The sequence below is a fragment of the Ursus maritimus genome, unplaced genomic scaffold, assembly GCF_017311325.1.
Source record: "Ursus maritimus isolate PB19 unplaced genomic scaffold, ASM1731132v1 scaffold_2, whole genome shotgun sequence".
Taxonomy (NCBI): domain Eukaryota; kingdom Metazoa; phylum Chordata; class Mammalia; order Carnivora; family Ursidae; genus Ursus; species Ursus maritimus.
Genome location: NW_024424452.1, coordinates 25609516 through 25628113, shown reverse-complemented (window position 1 = coordinate 25628113; position 18598 = coordinate 25609516). Strand labels below are relative to the sequence as shown.

General features: G+C 52.1%; 1 protein-coding gene across 1 annotated transcript in view; it reads left to right on the top strand.

Moving 5' to 3' along the window:
- Window positions 1-18598, top strand: part of XYLT1 (xylosyltransferase 1) — a 128017-nt gene that overhangs the window by 50453 nt on the left and 58966 nt on the right. Inside the window, exons 2-3 of the mRNA XM_040635270.1 lie at window positions 1581-1753; window positions 2744-2946. Coding sequence (XP_040491204.1) covers window positions 1581-1753; window positions 2744-2946 — 376 coding nt within the window. The remainder of the gene's footprint in view (window positions 1-1580; window positions 1754-2743; window positions 2947-18598) is intronic.

Below are 18598 nucleotides of genomic sequence, written 5' to 3'. Positions count from 1 at the left end.
CAAACTGATGACAGGGAGATAGAGCCATGCAAAGATCTAGGGAAGAGGGTGTTCCAGGTAGTAGGAATAGCCAGTGGGAAGGTCCTGAGGCAGAAACGAACTTGCTCCAGGAAAAGAAAGAAGCCCAGGTGGCAGGTTAGATAGTAGGGCAGTCAGGTGCAGAGGTCTTCAGGAGGCAGACCACGCAGGCCACGGAGGCTGTGCCATGTGATTTGGACATTAGCCATGTTAGTTTCATCCTGTCCTCTGGAACAGCCTAGAAGGAGCCTTGTTCATTTGGCAGACATTCAGCTTTCCAGTGACAGTGACAGGCTCCTGATCTCCTGACCTCCAGACAAAGCACTCCCAGTTTTCTGTTTTCCAAGTTGACATCCTGGGACACCTGCAGCTATAACCCTAACAATATTCTGGGTCTCATAAACCGAGAATCCAGAAGGAATCAGGTTTGACCCAAAAGAAATCAGGCTGGAGAGGCAGGAGATCTCTAGTCAAAACTGTAGTGAACTAAACCAATAAGCTGTGTGTCCCCTTGAAACCCTGCCCTGGGAGGGTTTGCAAGGGGGAGGAGGAGAAAAGGAGTTTTTAAGGCTACTTCCAGGGTAAAAGACATCTGGAACCAGGAGGATGCAAGTGGGTCTGATACAGGATCTGGGCTTTCGGAGAAAACTGTGAGATGATGGTGACTGATCTCCAGCTGGACTGATGCAGTAACTCAACACGGCGCCCTTAGGATCCCATTGTTCGGCGTTGCGTCCTCTGTGTTGGGTTTCCTCTCAAGCGATCTTTCTCCATGTGGGGATAAAAGGGCTCTTCGAATCTTCCAGTTTCATGTATACCAGAAAGGGAACCTCTCTAATCTAGTTGTTCCAACAAACATCTAGAATTCTGTCTTCTGGGCTAATTAGCTTGGTTGGGTCACACATCTGCCTCTGAACCATACAGACTGTTGCCAGGGAGATGCAGTGCTCTGATTGGCCAGGCCTTAAGCTCTGTGACCTTCCCTGTCACTGATAATGGAGGGAGACCCTCCCTATCCATAGAGACCAAGAATGGAGGAAGGGGGTGATGCCCCCCAAAATACTGGATGGTAACGCTTTCCTTATGCCACATGAGCAAGCTGTAGACATCTGTACAACATGGTGCTTCTAAGCAACAGTACTTACTGCAAACTTAAAAATTTAAGAGGGTAGATGTCATCTTATCTGTCCTTTCTGTATATCTTCTGTTACCCAGCTCAGAACTGCTCCTGCCCCTACGGTTACAGATACCTCGAATCTCCTCCTGTCTTGTTGGATGGTTTAATATGTGTACTTATGTCTCTGTCAGCTTTTTAAAGCTCCTTCGGGGTGGGAACCATGACTTTAAGCACCTCAGAGCCCCCCCCCCCCCAACACGTGTATCGGGACAGCGTAAGGGTCCAGGACAAGCTTGCTTAAGCTGGATTCGGTGCCAGAGCCCAGGATGACGACCATGCCCTTCAAATAGTCCCCAAGATGAAGCATCAGAGAAACTCCTTGTCCTCCCCCCAAAGAACCTGGGATCCTCACCCCACCTCTGTGGTCTCTCGGGTTTTCCCCCAGGCAAAGCCAACAAGAACGTTCAGTGGGATGAGGACTCCGTGGAATATATGCTAGCCAACCCCGTCAGGATCGCCTTCGTCCTGGTGGTCCACGGCCGTGCCTCCCGGCAGCTACAGCGCATGTTCAAGGCCATCTACCACAAGGACCACTTCTACTATATCCACGTGGACAAGGTGAGGCCCCCTCTGGTCGCCCCTTGCTGGCCTTCTCCGCCAGTCTGTCTGCTCCTCTGCAGGCTGGCCTCCCTTTCAGGCAAGGCTTATAGGCTGATCAGCGGCCTCTCCTCGGAGCATTCTGTCTAGGAGAGGGAGAGAGAGAGAGAGAAATTGAGAGAGCGAGTGTGTGTGTGTGTGTGTGTGTGTGTGTGTGTGTATTTGTGTGTTAGTTTCAGAGTTCCCAGCTGTGACTTTAGACTTTCTCTATAAATGTTTTTCTTATGTCTTTTCTTCACTGACCTGCTGGCCTGTGCACTTCCAGCCCCTTTGTGAGGACGGCTCTCCCAGGGGTGGGCACACGTTTCCCATAAGGGCCAGACGACAAATATTTTAGGCTCTGCAGGTATATGCTTCTGCCACAGCGACTCAGCTCTGCCTTTGTAGTGTGAGGGCAGCCCTGAGAAATACGGAAGTGCGTAGGTGTGGCTATGTTCCAATAAAACTTTATTTACAAAACCCTGCAGCAGGCTTCCTGAGCCCTGAGGTGTCCTGGTCTGCTGACCTGACGCAATGAGGTCATTCATCGAGAAGGCAAAAGGGGATCCTTGATCGCAGCAGGCCTGTGAGAGAGAGGGCAGTGGAGAATCCCACCCCTCAAAATACTCACCGGGTTTAGACACAGTCATACTTCTTAGCTTGTCATCCTCAGACCACATGCATCAATCTTTAAAAACGCAGAGTCCGGAGCACCAGCCCACGCCTAGTGAGACATTAGCTCAGAGACAAGGCCTGGGAGTCTGCATTTCAAATAACTAAAGTAAATTTTTAAAAATCGTAAGGTTTCAAATGGCGCTGTAGAAAGACGCCCCAGGCCTGAGCCAGTCCCTTGGCGAAGTCCTCTCTGTTCAGAAGCCATGCACCTAGACGGGAAGGGATAGAGAGGGGGCAAGGGGCACGTCTGCCCATGTTCTGAGCTGCTGAATGTCACTTCTTCTGTCCCGGGAAAAGCGCTCCAATTACCTGCATCGGCAAGTGCTCCAGTTCGCCAGACAGTACGGCAACGTTCGCGTCACCCCCTGGAGGATGGCCACCATCTGGGGGGGAGCCAGCCTCCTGTCCACATACCTGCAGAGCATGCGGGACCTCCTGGAGATGACCGACTGGCCCTGGGACTTCTTCATCAACCTCAGCGCCGCCGACTACCCCATCAGGTAAGGCAGCCTTCTTCCCGCTTTCCTTAGTGCTCGCCGTGAAGCCAGGGGCGCAGGCGCTTTGCCGCCCGTCTGGAGAGGCACTGTGCCTCAGTGAGGGGCCACAGAGGCCTGGCACATGTGGTCTTTCAGCCTGGGATCCACACTGGACCTGAGCACATGGTTTTCCCCACTACGTTCAGGGTGTGGAAGAGACGGAAAGACCCCTACCCTCCCGGAGCTTCTGTTTAAGTAGGGGGAGGACAACAGACAAAATTGGTCAAAGGGCACATGAGAAAAATAAAGCAGAACGAAGCAGTAGGGAGAGTTGTAATTTTAGCAAGAATGCCTGCGGAAGTCCTTCCCGAGAAGATCAGGAGGAGGAACAAGTCCCTGGGACCAGGAAAGTCATCTAGTCAGAGGGAACAGCGGCTGCGGGGTCCTGAGGTGGGCATGCACCTGCTGTGCTGGGGGAACAAGGCGGCTCCGGGTGGCTGGAACAGAGGAGGTGAGGGATAGAGTAGTAAGAGGTCAGAGAGAATCATGGGGTGAGATCATGTTGCTTCTAGAACATAGGAGTCGCTGGCATGTTTGATTCGAGGCAGGACCAGGTCTGACTACTGTGTTGGAAAGGGGAGCAGAGGGGAGGAAGGGAGGTCTGTTATGATGGCTTCGGCTGAGTCACAGACACATTTTGGGGCTGTTTGAGGCCCACGGTCTGTGTGTGTGTGCGTGTGTGTGTTGGTTGCTAGGAACTTGTCCAAAAGAACGGCTTACCTATCTGTGTTTTAAAATTGGAGGTTTCATGTGAAACTATAAAATGGGGAGCTACTCTCCAACACCCGCCCGGGGCACGCCTGTGGGTCCTTGGCCACAGTCATGTGGACCTGGTCAAGCAGCCAGCAGCCCCGAGGCACCAAGAAACTCTGATGCCACCAGAAAGGTCTGTCCCTTGGCACAAACATTGATCTGCTCTTGAAAATAGGCCATAAGCAAAGGAAACCCCTCTAAAGATCTTGTAAGGTTTAAAAAAAAAAAAAAAAAAGGCAAGAAAATGAACTTTATTTCCTGCCAGAAGGCTGCTCTTTGCTTGACTGTGTCTTCCATCCTGATTTATTGGTGCGGCTAAAAAGGGAGAAGAGGATGGGGAGCGAAGGGTGGGGCCTTCCTTCCTCTGATGGCACGAGGGCATCTTGTAAGGACAGCACTCCCACAAGAGCCAGACGAAGGCATCTTTAAAAAAATTTTTTTTAGTCCGGGTAGTTTTCAGGCAGAATGCTGGCCACAGTATAGTGAACCCCCACGTACACGTCCCCTAGTTTCAGCTCGAATCAGGCCATGGCCAGTGCTAGTGTATCTCACCATCCCTCCCTTCCACGCTGAAGTGCTCCCCGGGCATCATGTAGTTGTGTCTGTAAAAATTTCAGGGCGCGTCCCTTTTAAGCTTACATCCAGGTGACTGTCACGCCTCAGATACTACCCATCATTCTTCATGTCATCAAAGTTGAGGCCACACAGCCCCAGGAACTCGGGTGTTGAGTCAGGAACCAGGTAAGATCCAGGCAGAGAGGGACGTTCTCTGTTTAAAGCTAGAAATGGTCTCGGTCTCCTTCACAGCGCGATTCCTGGCGCCTCCTTCCGTCCTTAGCTTGGTGGCATCTTCTCTGCTGGGAAGCCCTTGGGCCCCGGAGGGGACCGGGGGAAGGCACAATCTTTGGTCATTTAAGCAGGGTCCATCTGGCACCCTTGAACCTGAGAAAGATTATTGGTCGTTAGAAAGATAGCTGTTTTTCTTTTGTTCATAGGAGAGCAAGGGTAAGCGGATTATGAAACACGGCTGGTGGATTTTTACTTATTTACTTATTCACTTGTTCAGGTGCCCATTCCACAAACATGTGTTAAGCAACTCCAATGCTAGGCCCTATCCTGGCATTTAGTGGGCAAACTCGCCCCAAGCCTTACCTAATGGAGCACGTCCCCTAGTTGGGAAAATGGAATTAAAGGCGCCATGCAAAGCGTGAAAGAGCTAAAACAAAAAGTGAGGGGGTGGGGGGTAAGGGGACAGGGTCAGGTGGTCAGAAAGGCCTCTGAATGTGCCAAGTTTGGACTAGAGAACTGAAGGATAAGAACGGTTTGTCAGGCAAATGAGAAAGAGCTCTTTCTCGACTAGGATTTCCCCACCTGGGCACTGCTGACATACTAGGTTGGGCGACTATTGTGGAGACCGTCCTGTGTGTGGCAGGACATTTAGCAGCAGCCCCTGGCCTCGGTCCACTAGATTTGGTCATGCTGTCCCACTCACTTGGGACAACCACAGATATTCCCAGACATTGCCCAGTGTCCCCAAGGGGTAAAATTGCTTCCAATTGAGAACGTTTCCTGAGAGAGAGAACAGTCTGGACGAGACATGGGTCAGAGATGACCTGGCTGCATTTGAGAAATGCAAAAATGGAGGGAGTATAATAAACTAAAGAATGAGGAGAAGCGAGTGGAGAGCACAGGGCAGGGGTGAGTTAAGACATTCTCCATCTGTCTTCCAAGAAAGAACTGAGTTCAAAAACATCCCCAAATGCTGATTGTAACAGCTAATGAGGCAGACCCTTCCTTCAACCCTCGAAGCAAACCTGTTTTACAGAAGGGCAACCTGGGACCCAAGGTCATGAACGAAATACATGGCAGAGTGGCCATGAGAACCGATTCTGTCCCATTCCAAGGCTGGTGTTCTTTCCTCTTGAAGTTGGCCCTTGAGGAAACCAGCCGGGCCCAGAGTGGCAAGATGGCCCCAGGCTCCATAGAGAGCGCAGCAGGAGACAGTCCCACCCCTCAAGCTGGGCAGGGTAGAGGTTGCACGACTTGGCAGCAGGGAATGACATGAGGGAGGTCCTTGGAGGTAGGAAGGTCACCTGTGGTCCCAAGTCTGCTCATTCCTCCTCTAGACCTCCAGTGGAGACCCCAGAGGTCACCTCAGCCTAGGTCAAGGCTGGCACTCTGCCAGAGACTTCTTGAGGTCAGGTGGGCATTCCTGTGCCCATGGCCCTCTCCAGGAGACTCCCGCCAGGTCACGAGGCTGCCCCCTAGGGGCCCTGTGTTGATTTGCCACGACCATGGACTCAACCAGGTTAGCTGGGCCAGGATATCAGGATCTCTAGCACTTCATCATCCCAGAGGGTGGGTGCTGAGAGGCCAGCAGATGGCTTAGGGTTCGCGTCTGAGTTCTGCCGCTTCACTAGTCATATGTCCATCTGCAAGGAAATTCAGTCTTTGTGAAACCGGGATCTGATCGTAGAACCTAGCAGAGCGTCGGGCACTTACAAATGCTCAGTAAATGGCAACTGTTCCTTCCTGAGCTGCATCCCAGGCTGAAGCTCCTAGATGTCCGAGGGGCCAGGGAATCCTTTCCTAGACCACATGCCAAACCCCTTTTAGGTTTCAGAGAAGAGAATCCTGGAATTTTTCAAGATTTTTTTTAGCTTTAATGCTCCAGGTCTCTCTGTGCCTCGGTCCATCTGTCTTTCCCTCCCTCTGCCCCCACTACTGTCATTTCCAGCTACCCCGCCCCCCGTTCTTCGGCCCACTTCAGTTTGCCAGCCTCGTGGCCAGGGGCACTTTATGCGTCAAGCACTCCTGGTTCCTCTCTTGCTTTTGTTTCTGTGAAGTCGCCCCATGCAAAAGCATATGAATTTTGCAGATGAATGGTTTTATCCTGGGCAACTCGGATAGGCTTTCACTTCCCATCTGCCGCTCCATCTGTAGCTTCCAAAACCGCTACTTCTCCCGTCCCAGGAAGGGTGAGCAAACTTAGGAGCCTCCTCAAAGGGGCAAGAGGGCCCAAGTCAGAAGTCTCTAAGAGGCTCTGAAAATGGAGGGGATTTCCGAGGGCAGAACCCACCCAACATGGCTGCTCTGAGCTGTTGTATGATTTCACACCACCTCTCTGTGTGCCCCTTCCCAGCTGTAACTGGGGAGCCAGACTCTTCCCCTCTTGAGCCATAAGGACTCACTGATACTTACTGGCCCCCAGCCTTGTGTAGGCCCTGGATGCATGTAGCCTTGTTGGAGATTCTGAGCCCTCACCCTGGCCATGGGAGCAGGCTTTCTGCATCTCAGTTTGTCCACCTAAGGAAGGGACACAATGCTTAGTACCTATTTCATAGGAACATTGGGAAGCGTCAATGAAATATTGTGTATTAAGGCCTTAACACAGTGCCTGACACATAGAAGGTGCTGGATAAATACAGGCTGTTATCATTGTAGCAGTGGAATCATGTGAGCCTCAACATGTTGCTTTCTTTTCTCCCTGTACTCATGAAGAGACTAGCAAAATATTAGCTGAACTCACATCTCTCTTAAAAGTGGGAACAGCAAAGTGGGGCGATGAAGACTGAATGTCTCAAGAAAAACAGGACAGAACCAACTTGTTTGTGAATGCAAAGCACGGTCCTGTATTTGGAATATGCAAGCTCCGTGTGTTTAAAGAATTCCAACCTCCCTGCTCTGTGACATGACGCGCTGGCCCCTGTAGGCCCCGGCTGGAGTTGGTTATACATCCAGTGCATGGATGAAAATAGATGTTTTCAAACGCTGACACCCTGCTCAGTCTTGAGTCATCGAAGGATATGATGGTTCTGTTGCGTGTATCCTACTTACTAAGGCAGGAAGCCGCGCTGGCTGACTGTAGTTAGATGCACCAGAGGCTTGGTTTGGGCTCGTAGTAAGAGACCCCACACTGGCCATCCTTCACTAGGCCCTGGGTCAGCTCATACACACATGGAAGGAGAGCGGAGCGTGTGCACGGCCCCTCCGGGCTCATATTCTGTCTGGTGTGCAAGTACGTGTGTGCACACACGCACACATGTGCATGTAGGTGGCAGGGGGACAGTGTTGACCTTTTTCAAGCTAAATCTGGGATCTACTCATCCTGCTTCTTAGGGATCCACTGCTGTAAGGTCTATCCCAGCAGGTCCCACTCTGTGGACGTTTAAATAACACCTGTCCGTAGACCCAGACTGCTGTGTTAAGACACTAGCGGAGCCCGAGGCCAGGAGCCTCAGAGCAGCTCTGCGGTGCCTCGGCAGGAAACGCCGGCGCATAAAGACAGGAAGCAGGTGCCCGGGCTTCTCTACTGTCCTAAAGACCAACGTTTCCGGAGCACTGATCGGGCGAAACTCACATCCGGATCCAGCAGACATTTACTGCGCACCTACCGTGTGTCACGCCCTCTGCTGGGGCCTTTCACATGTGTGTTGTCTTAATGCTCTTCCTTCAAAACATAACGTCCACCATGTAAGAAAAGTGAAGGAGGTTAGCGTTAAAGCAGAACCTCTGGTCAGTTTTGCAGGAGGTCAGACCGTTGGTGATGCTTAGCATACATCCTAGTCAGCCTCGGATTTGAAGTTAAATTAACCAGTACGGACGCCCTTTCTGTGTACAGTTGCTCCCTTTTCAGTCCTTGAGTCTGCCTAGTGATTCTTTTTTTTTTTTTTTTAAGATTTTATTTGTTTATTTGAGAGAGCGAGAGAGAGAGAGAGCATGAGTGGGGCGCGGTGGGCAGGGGCAGAGGGAGAAGCAGAGTCCCCACTGAGCAGAGAGCCCCGTGCAGGGCTCGATCCCAAGACCCTGAGATCATGACCTGAGCCGAAGGCAGACGTCCAGCCGACTGAAGAATGAAAACAGTCTTCTCCTCCCACAGAGGAGTTCAGGAGATGGGGCTCCTTCTGACTTCATCAGTCCCTCAACAAATATGTATTGAGCTCCTGCCAGGGGCCCAGACACTGTGCTAGACAACAGGTAGTCAGCCATGAGGAGAAGCGTACGTAGATCCTGCCCTCATCAGAGGGGCCAAGGGCGCAGACTCGAGCCAGACCACCTGGGTTCAAATCCCAGCTCTTCCCTTTACTAGCAGTGTGAATTTGGACTTGAGAAAATCACTTAATGTCTCTGTGCCTCAATCACCTCATCTGTAAAATGGGGACAAGAACAGCACCACCACCCCATATGGTTGCTAAGAGGGTTAAATGAGTAGTGGTACATAAAGTGCTTAGCACACGGCACTGTCTAGGTGACAGCCATTGTTACTAATAGAGGGGAGATGGACATTAAGCCGAATGATGATGTGGGTGAACGCATCATTACAATGAAAGGCAGGTGTTCTGAAGGAAGGAAGGAGGGCTCTAGAAGCACCCAACAAGTGAAGCTCAGCTGGGCTGGGGGCCTGGGACAGCCTCCTGAAGAGGCAGTCTGTGAACTGAGGTGGGCGTGATGGGTGGTAGTTCCCATCAGACTCATGAGGGGTCCCAGGACAGCGTTCTGGGAGAGGGGATGGCATGAGCAAAGGCCTGGTGGTAGGAGGGACCGTGGCATGTTTGAGTAGCTGGAAGAAGGCTAATGTGGCTGAAACACAAAGAGCAAACACAGTGACGTAGGTCCAGGCCGGTCCCTGCAGCGACTTCGGATCACCTGGTGGGCGGTTGAATCCTTAGCTGTGAACTGTGAGGTTTTAACGAGGAGAGATCCTATTTGCGATATGGAGAGATCACTTAGGCCGTCGTGGGGGACAGTTGGGAGGGAGACACAGGTGGAAGTGCAGAAGTAAGCAGGGAAGGGGGTGGTTATTTCTGCTGACCCCAGAACCACACCTAGAAAGCCCTGGGTGGTCTCCAGTCCTCTCCGGAGGCAGGAGTCCCAGAAGTCATCAGGAGCTTCCCGATTACAAGCAGCCATGTAGCCTTCCGCCATGCAGAGCCCGGCAGCCGCCTTCTGTTTGGGGACCAGGGCCCCACCCTGCATGAAACCCCTTACCGGGGAGACTCCAGGGGAGGCGCTGGTGCAGAGATGCCCGAATGGCCTGCAGTCAGGACAGCACAAGCCTCTGGCAGAAGGGAGCAGCCTGGGGATCGGGGGGTGCACCGTGAAAGAATATGGCTGGAGACCCCTCTTTGTTCTTTTAGTTTTAATTATGGTAAAGTACGCATCACATAAAATTTACCATCTTAACCTTTTTTTAAGTGTCCAGTTCGGGAGTGTTGAGTACATTCATTGGCTCTACTGTGCAGCCAATTGGCAGGAACTGAAACTTCATACCCATTAAGTGACAAGTCCACATTCTCCCCTGCCTGGTTCCCTACAGCCGTCACTCTGTTTTCTGTTTCTGTGAATTTGACTACATATAGATGGGATTGTACTGTACTTGGGTTTCTCTGAGTGGCCTATTTCACGTAGCATGATGTCCTTGAGGTTCACCCGTGTTGCGGCAGGTGTCCGAATTTCCTTCCTTTCTGCAGCCGAGTAATACTCCACCGTGTGCGTATTTGTACCACATTTTGCTTATCCATTCATCCGTCACTGGTGGACACTTGTGTTGTTTCCACCTCTCTTCTGCTGTCAGCAATGCTGCTATGAACGTGAGTGTAAAAATATCTCTTCACCTCCCTGCTTTCAATTTTTGGGGGGATACCCCCAGAAGTAGGATTACTAGATCATGTGGTAGTTCTGTTTTTATTTTTATATTTTGAAGACTTTCCATACCATTTTCCACAGCAGCTGCGCAAAGGTTCCCACCAGCAACACACAAGGGTTCCAATTTCTGTACACCCTCGCCAACATGTCGTTTTTCTGGGTTTTGGATAGTAGCCATATTAATAGGTGTGAAGTGTTTCTTGTTCTTTTTAAGGAGCACAGACTCCTGAAGCAGAGAGCCGGTGACCCTTGAAAGCTTTGAAGAGCTGGCGTAGCTCTCAGTAGAACCAGGAGGTTGGCTGCAGGGAATTGTCTCCCCACAGGATCATGACTTTCCAATGATTTTTCTAGAACTTCTGCCAACCCCGTATCAGTCCCCCATCTCATTTCCCATTCTGCTCAGCAGCGCCTGCTCACCTCTTCACCAGAGGCTGGAAACCCATATGCTCTGCCTCACCGCTCCATCTGGGTCTGCCATCGTTCTCATGGACACCCCACCTGTGATCCCCTCCGTCTCAGCCCAAATCACACCCTCATTGCTCCTGGGTCGTCAGAGTCCCCAAGGAGGACAGAGGTTGAGCCAGACCCTGAAAATGGGCTGGAGCTTCAAGGCCATCTGGCAAAGCAGCCGCCACAGCCCCCTTCTGGAAGCACTGAAGCAAGTGTGTAGTTCACATATCCCATCCTTGCTGAGTCCAGGCTGAGCTCCAGGCATTGTGCTAGTTTTAGGAGATGGAGCAGTGGAAGGGCCTCGCTCGTTCACCGAGAGAGTTTATAATCTGTGGAAGAAACAGAGATCCTGTAAGTTCAGTAATGACCTACTGTCATGATGGAGAGTAAGAAGGGGTCCTACTTGAGTGGTCACAGTAGATGAAATGCCTCTGAAGAGTGTGTTCAAACCATGACCTGAAATGGGGCCCACTATGCAAAAAAAAACAGAGTGGAGGTTATCAGGCAAAGGGAACAGCATATGCAAGGTCCCTGGGGTAGGGAAGAGCCAGCATGGTGCAGGAACGAGAGGGAAGGGCAGTAAGGTAGAGCAGAGCCGTGGGGGCCGGGAGGGAAGGAAATGGAGTTTGGAGAAGCCCATAAGGAGACTTGCCAGGCCTGGGCCCCTCTTCCTTCCCCTGCCCGCCTGCCTCTTCTGTCCATACCATTAGCTCTGTCCTAGCTCCCTGGGGCTGCTGAGAGAAATTCCCGCCGACGGGGTGGCTTGCAACCACCTCCATGACCTTACGGTTCTGGAGGCGGGAAATGTGAAATCAGGGCATCGGCAGGGCCGTGCTCCCTCTGCAGACTCCAGGCGAGAGTCCTCCCTTGCATCTTCTCGCTTCGGGTGGTTACGGCCGCCTGTAGTGCTCCTTGCCTCGTAGAGGGATCACACGATTCTCTGCATCCGTCCTCATTGGGCTTCCTTCCTGTCTCTCTCTCTCTTTCCCTCCCACATGCCCTTTTTAGGGGCACACCAGTCACTGGGTTTAGGGCCCACCTGAATCCAGTATGACCTCATCTTAACTAATTGCATCTACAAAGCCCCTCTTTCCAAATAAGGTCATCTTCTGAGGTTCCAGGTGGATGGGAATTTTGAGGAGGGGGGCTGCCCGTCGGCCCTGGACAGCCTCCCGTGACCCCTTGCTGGGCCGAGCACAGGATGCACCTGCCCTGTGGGAGGGGGTGGGGCTGTCTGGAGCCCCCTCAGAAGGCAGTCCTTGCAGACTGTCCTCTCGCCGTCCGTGTTGGGATGGCACTGGTCTCCTTCATTCAGCAGTCATTTCCTGAGCACCTATCTGCGGGTACAGCAGGCAGCAAGACGGACAGGGTCCTGCCACAGCCAGGTCGGTTCTCAGCAGGGGATAGTCAGGGGTCTGTGTAGTTCTTGGACGTTTTCCTCAAAATATCTTTAAAAAGTCAGGTTCTTTAGGGGCGCCTGGGTGGTTCAGTCGGTTAAGTATCTGACTCTTGATCTCAGCTCAGGTCTTGATGTCAAGGTCGTGAGTTCAAGCCTGGTGTTGGGCTCCATGCTGGGCCTGAAGCCTACTTAAAATATATGTATGAATATCAGGTTCTTTAAAATATCCCAACCCCACCCGGACCAGCTGAATATAAATTCCTTGTGGGAAACAAGAATCTGGGTATTTTTTCAAGCTTGACCGGTGGTTGGAGTTCACAGCAAGAGTTGCAAACCCCTGATCTAGGAGAGACACAGAGACGTAGTGGCCTAATTACAGTAATAAATAGGAACGTAAATGCTATCCTGGAAAATACGTTAGCCTCAGTACTTGGCGGGAAGTCCTGTTGGGGGGGCCCAACACCCAGGGCCTTGGGTGTGACCGACCCTCTTGGTGGCCACTTTCTTAGCATCCAGCCACTTCTGTTCTTCGGATGTTCAGAGATTCACATCCTCTAAGACCCTCAGACCCTGGGGTGACACCATCCAAGGAAAGCTCTGCCCAGATCCTGTGTGAGTCAGAAAGGGTGTACCTTCTCAGGCTGTTGTTCACAAGGAAACTGGAAAAACACGCCAGTAATTATGCTGTTAACAGTTTTGTTTGCATCTGGTAGCAAAATAATCATTTCCTCAGCCCTGTTATTTTTCAGCCTGACGAAGCACACTCCTGCCTTTGCAGAAACGCCGTTGGCTTTCCTCTTGCCAGCTGTTCTGGGTCTCCTGAGCCATATCTGAGGTTGGACAGCCCGTTGGGCTCTCTGGGGGGCCAGGACTGACCCAGAGCGTCCGCCGGACAAACGGAGTGAGGCCCGAGTGCTTGGAGTTCTCGTGGGACTTGGTGGAAAAGCACTGAGGCTCTTTAGGAAGCCAAGAGTGGTCATATCGGTTTAGAACACTGTCTTCACTGTCGCAGATAAGGAAGGACGTTCTTGGAAGGATAAGAAAGTGGCAGGGAAGAGGCAAGAATGATGTGACTGTCTCACCCAAAGGAAGCCGCTGTTTGGCTTAAATACATCCCAGCCACATTGTCTGTTTGCTCGGCTGTTTTGTTTGTTTTCCCATTCTGTCATTACTGGGGGGAAAAAAATGCAGAGTCCTGGGGAAAAGAGTTGGTTTTATCTTGAGTCCTGTGTTCTTTGGCCCACAGACCGTAGAGGACTTTGGGTGTTCACTCATTCAGTCACCACGTGCTAAGATCCTTCTAGATGCCAGGCCACACCGTGCGCCGGAGCTTTGTCTGGTGATGGGAATGTTCTGTGACTGTTTCTCTGCTTCAGTAGCCACTAGCCACAAGTGACTAGTAGGGTCCTGAAATGAAACCAAAAAAAAAAAAAAAGGCTTGAGATGTGCCCTGTGGGGCAGAGGAACCTAATTTTAAATGTGGCTTGGTTTTAATTTAAATGTAAAGAAATAGCAGTATCAAGCAGCCCAGTCGTAGATGCTCGAGGTACAGTAGTGAAGCCAAGGCAACCAAAAACCCTGCCTCCACAGACCTTAGAGACGTTTGTGTTGCGGGGTAGAAGTACTTCCACAGAGAGAACCGTGGTGTCCTTAACCAAATGAGAGAGACTGGATGCTACCAGTTCAGTAACAAATGTCCAATGGTCTCGCCAGATCCCAGTCTGACCATGCATGGAATTTTGCCATGTATTTTCCTCCTAGTGCTTCCCTCCCCAAAGCCCAGAGTTCTCCTTCCCTTGGGCAGCGGCTCTGTGTGTCTGGGGGATGGGCCATGTCCTACCTCGGCCGTCCTCCCAGCCAGTGCATTGAGTGTGTTTGCTTGTGGGAAAGCCAAGCCTTCACTGTTGCGGCTTGCCCACTAATGGCCAGGAGCAGGGCTGGTGTGCATCCTGGGATGCTCCAGGTGCACCTGGGGAATTTGGCTGTGAGCCCAGGGTGGTCCACAGTGCGGGGGATCTGCACTGTAGAGTCTCTTATTCTTCGTTAGCTCCTTCCTTGCCCCCCCCAATCTAACTGCAGGGGAAGATGAGTCTCCAGGGCAACCTGGAGGGACAGCATGTCTTCAAAGGTCAGGGGATGTTTCCACTCCCTTTTCACTGATGATCACCGAGGTTTGGATGAGACAGGCCCAAGGGACAGGGTTAAGATCCAGTCACTGGGGACGTAGATGGAAACTTGTGGATTTTATTACTATATTTCCTCCCTCCCTCCCTCTTGCTGCCACTCGGAGTCATTGCCCAGCATGGAGAGCAGTCAGGAGTGGACGCTCAAAGTAGATGTCTGGGGGATCCCCTCAGGGTCTCCCAGACTCCTGTAGCTCATCATGCCAGCTAGCATTTCATGAGTACGTGCCATCCAGGGGATCCCTGGCCAATGCGTTATCTGAAGGCAGACGGTGTGGCCGCATCCCATCTTCCAGATGAAGAAACTGAGGCCGAGGGAAGTTGAGGAATTTGTCCCATGTCTCACAGCCGGAGGGGATCAGAGCCAGGGTTTGAACCCATGCTGCTTTGATCACCGCAGGGGAAAAAAGACCTGTGTTCTCCACCAGCAGGTCTAGTGCACCCACTGGACAGCACGGGAACAAAGCTCTCCTCCTCGTTGCCCCATCTAAATCCATGTTCTCTCCATCTGGAGGAGAGTCCGGAAGGCAGAAATGTCCAGGACCCAAGAGAGTAGCAGTGCACACCAGAGCCTGAATCCAGGGTCATCCGCGTGCAACAGCTGCTGAGAACCCCATCACTGTCTGCTTCAGTCCCGCTGTATGGGGCAGGGGGTGGGGGTTGCAGAGAAGGGCACGACACTCAGCGGGTTCCAGTGACCAGCCCAAGGTTACACAGATTGGCAGTGGCCAAGCCGGGATTTGAGCGCAGGCTCAGTGACTCCCAAGTACAGCGTGCTTTCTGCTCAAGAGCACGGATCCCACCATGTGACCACCATGGCTCGCGCAGTCGCAGGTGCAGATGGGCTCTCTCCCTCTCTGGCTCATAGAAGATCGGGGCTCTACCAGTCCTGTTGGCTCCAGGCAGGCACTGAGTATAGCTGTCCTGCATTAGCTGGGACCGCCCAGGCTTTCAAATTCCATCATAATCCTCTTCCCTCCTGATCTCGGTCTTTAGCCTCTTCCCAAACTGCTGGACTGCGGGGCCTGGGGAATTCTCACTCATTTAATTGTTAGCCTCAAGCAAGCGTAATTCAGAAAGAACGGCTGCTGTCCCTCCAAATACACATTGTTCCACAGTAAGACCTAACCGACGCGGGCAGCGGGCATTTTCTGCACCGTTGCCCACGGCCCATGAGAGGCGCCGTGCCGTCAGCCTGACCTGTCTCCGTCCCTGACTAGCTCTGTCATCTTGAGACAGGTGATTCCAACCTTCCCGCGTCTCGGTTTTCTCACCTGTAAGAGGGAGACGTTCATGTTACTTGTCAGGGAGCCCCGTGAGGAACAGTAGCCAAGAGGGAATCCAAGCCCGGCCTTCCGCCCAGCTCTGCAAGCTCTCTGATAAGCAGCCAGGTTCGAGCCCAGCGGCTCAGGCCCAGCACCTCTGTGGGGCCTGGTGTTTTTCCCTGCTGCCATCCGAGGGTCAGGATGAGGATGCCCAGCCCTGCCGAGGGCGCAGAGGAGAGAGAGAGATGGCCCAGCGTGCCAGGGAGACCTTAGCTTACTGCATCCACCCTGTTGCGTGAATGGAAGAGGCAGACCGCAAAATGTGCGTGACCGTGACCCCAAGGAGTCAGGTACAGCTGCAGTGTGAGGGAAGAAACAGGAACAGTAGTGGAGGCTTCCACCAGATGGTAACCCAGCCCCTGATAAGCGGGCCAGGCAAGCTCTCTGGCACTGATGAATCATACCATCAGTTCGTTCTCCCTTTGGGAGAACCTAGGAAGGAGATGGGCAGATGGGGGCCTGTTATGGGAAGCCATCCAGAACCCCCCCACCCCACAGCGATTTCCTCAGACGGCCATTGTAGAGATGAGAGATACTGAAACGCAGGACCTCATCCAGAGCTGGGCGTTCGTTAGCGGTGCTCGGGAAGTGGTCCTGTTACTGTTACTGTTAGGAAAGCTGAACATCCTGGGCAGTTCTTAATTCTAGACCAAAAAAAATCTAGCCTTTTTTGTGGTAACTTTCTTTATTCTCTCCTCTGTTGTCTCTCCCTGTGCCCTGGTCCTGCTATGAGATGCAGACCCAGAGGGCGCACGCGCATGCCTTTGAGCAATGGGGTCGTAGCGGGGGTCACAAAGGCTTTGGCCTGGAGCTGAGCAACGTTTGGATGCATCTGCTTTCGAGCCGCCCTGGCCTCCATCTGCCTTTCCTCCTGCAAGGCTGCTTCAAAAGACCCTTAGTGTTTATCAGCCTGCGTGACCTCAGTGGGCTGAAATACCCCTGTTCTTCTCCAGTCTGCTTACTCTTGAATCAGTGCGGCTGCAAAATCGCCCTCAAGTTTCAAGCTGGAATGTTCCTTCATAGTTTCACCCCTAAACCTCCTCACCATCCTCACACCCCAGCCCTCTCCCCAGCCTCAAGTAGTCTACCTCTGGCCAACCTGTTGGCTGCTGCAGGGCCCCCCGGGCAGGGTCAGAAAGTGACTGGGACATCTGGGTGGGTCCACAGCCTGGGGGATAGCGTCATGAACAGAAGCCAGGGCGGAGAGCCCGGTCCCTAGACTCGCCCCCTGCCTCCTTTGCTCCTGATGGAGCATCGGGAGCCCCGGTTCTGACCTTGGTCCATTGCCCGTAACACCACCTCATCAGAAAGTAGAGGATGAGGAAAGGGGGGGGTCAATCGGTGGTGCCAGCCAGTTTTCCCAGGGTGAGGGCCCACGTGGAATGCCACATCAGTGTTGTGTTCACTTGTGGAGAAGGAATGGAAATGGTGCCAAGAGCCCCCGCCTGTCTCCCGTGTCCTTTGCTCCTCCAGAGAAGGATTCTCCCTGGTGCAATTTAATTGTGTTCATCAGTCAGCATTACTTGGCAAACCCAGCCAGGGGCACAAACATTGCCACCCCATTCTCATTGTAATTGTGCTCTTTGGGACGCTGGAATGTGGTTTAAGGCCAAGCAGTTTTTGATTACAGAGTCAATCTTTGTTTAAAAGTTGGCCGCCCTGGGGAAGTTTCTAACAAGTTACTTTAAACAATGCGCTCTCTGGACACCTACAGCTAAATAGTCCCATTAATCCAAATTGCTTTGCTGGGATGTGGTGGGGCGGCGTCTGAGCGGGGCTCCGTTCACCAGGAGCGATGGTTGCAGGTGGGAGAAGCGAGAGGCCCATCCTGGTCATGAACTGACCTACGGGACACGCCCCACCCGGTGTCCCCGCCTCTGTACACTCTGCGCTGAGTGTGTGCAGGGAACTGGGCCAAGCACTTCCCTGATCTCATTGAACCTCTTGGCCGCCAGGTGAGGTGGGACCTTCCGCATCCCCACTAGAGAGAGAAGGGACGGGGCTTGTCCAACATTGCACAGTTACTGCACGACGGAGCTCAGGCCTAAACCTCCCCATGTCCTCAGCCACAAGCCAGGGCTTTCCACATTTGATCCACAGACCCCTGGGGGTGGGCAAGATGATTTAAAGCGGTACGCAGACATTTCTGACAGTTTTATTATTTAGGAAGACCTAATACCCCCCAGATTTCTGAAGCTGAAATTTTCTTTAAAAATATCATTGATCTAGGGGCACCTGGGGGGTGCAGTCGGGTTGAGCATCCGGCTCTTGGTTTTGTCTCAGGTCATGATCTCGTGGGTTATGGGATTGAGTCCCGCATCGGGCTCCGCACTCAGCAGGGAGTCTGCCTGAAGATCCATTCCCTTTGCCCCTCCCCCTACTCTTGTGTGTGCACGCTCTCTCTCTGTCTCTCAAATCTTTAAAAAATACATGTCTGTCTATATATATATATAGTTGCTCTAGGGGCACTGCGTGGCTCAGTCAGTTGAGTGTCTGACTCTTGATCTCAGTTCAGGTCTTGATCTCACAGTTGTGAGTTCAAGCCCCACGTTGGGCCCTGAGCTGGGCATGGAGCCTACTTAATTAAAAAAAAAAAAAAAAAAAAAGGAAAAAATATATGTATACATACTTGATCCAAATAAGAAAATGTTAAAGCAAATATACACAGGGTAAGTGGCTCTTCAGTCATTCCACAAATATTTATTGAGTGGCTGCTGTATGCTGGGTGGTCTTCTGGGTGCTGGGATACAGCAGTGAATAAAGCACATTACTGTTGAGGCACCCCCATGCCAGTGAGGGGGAGAGACAGTAGATAAGCTGGTGGATAATAGGTCAGGTAGAAATGTGTCCCAGGGAAAACA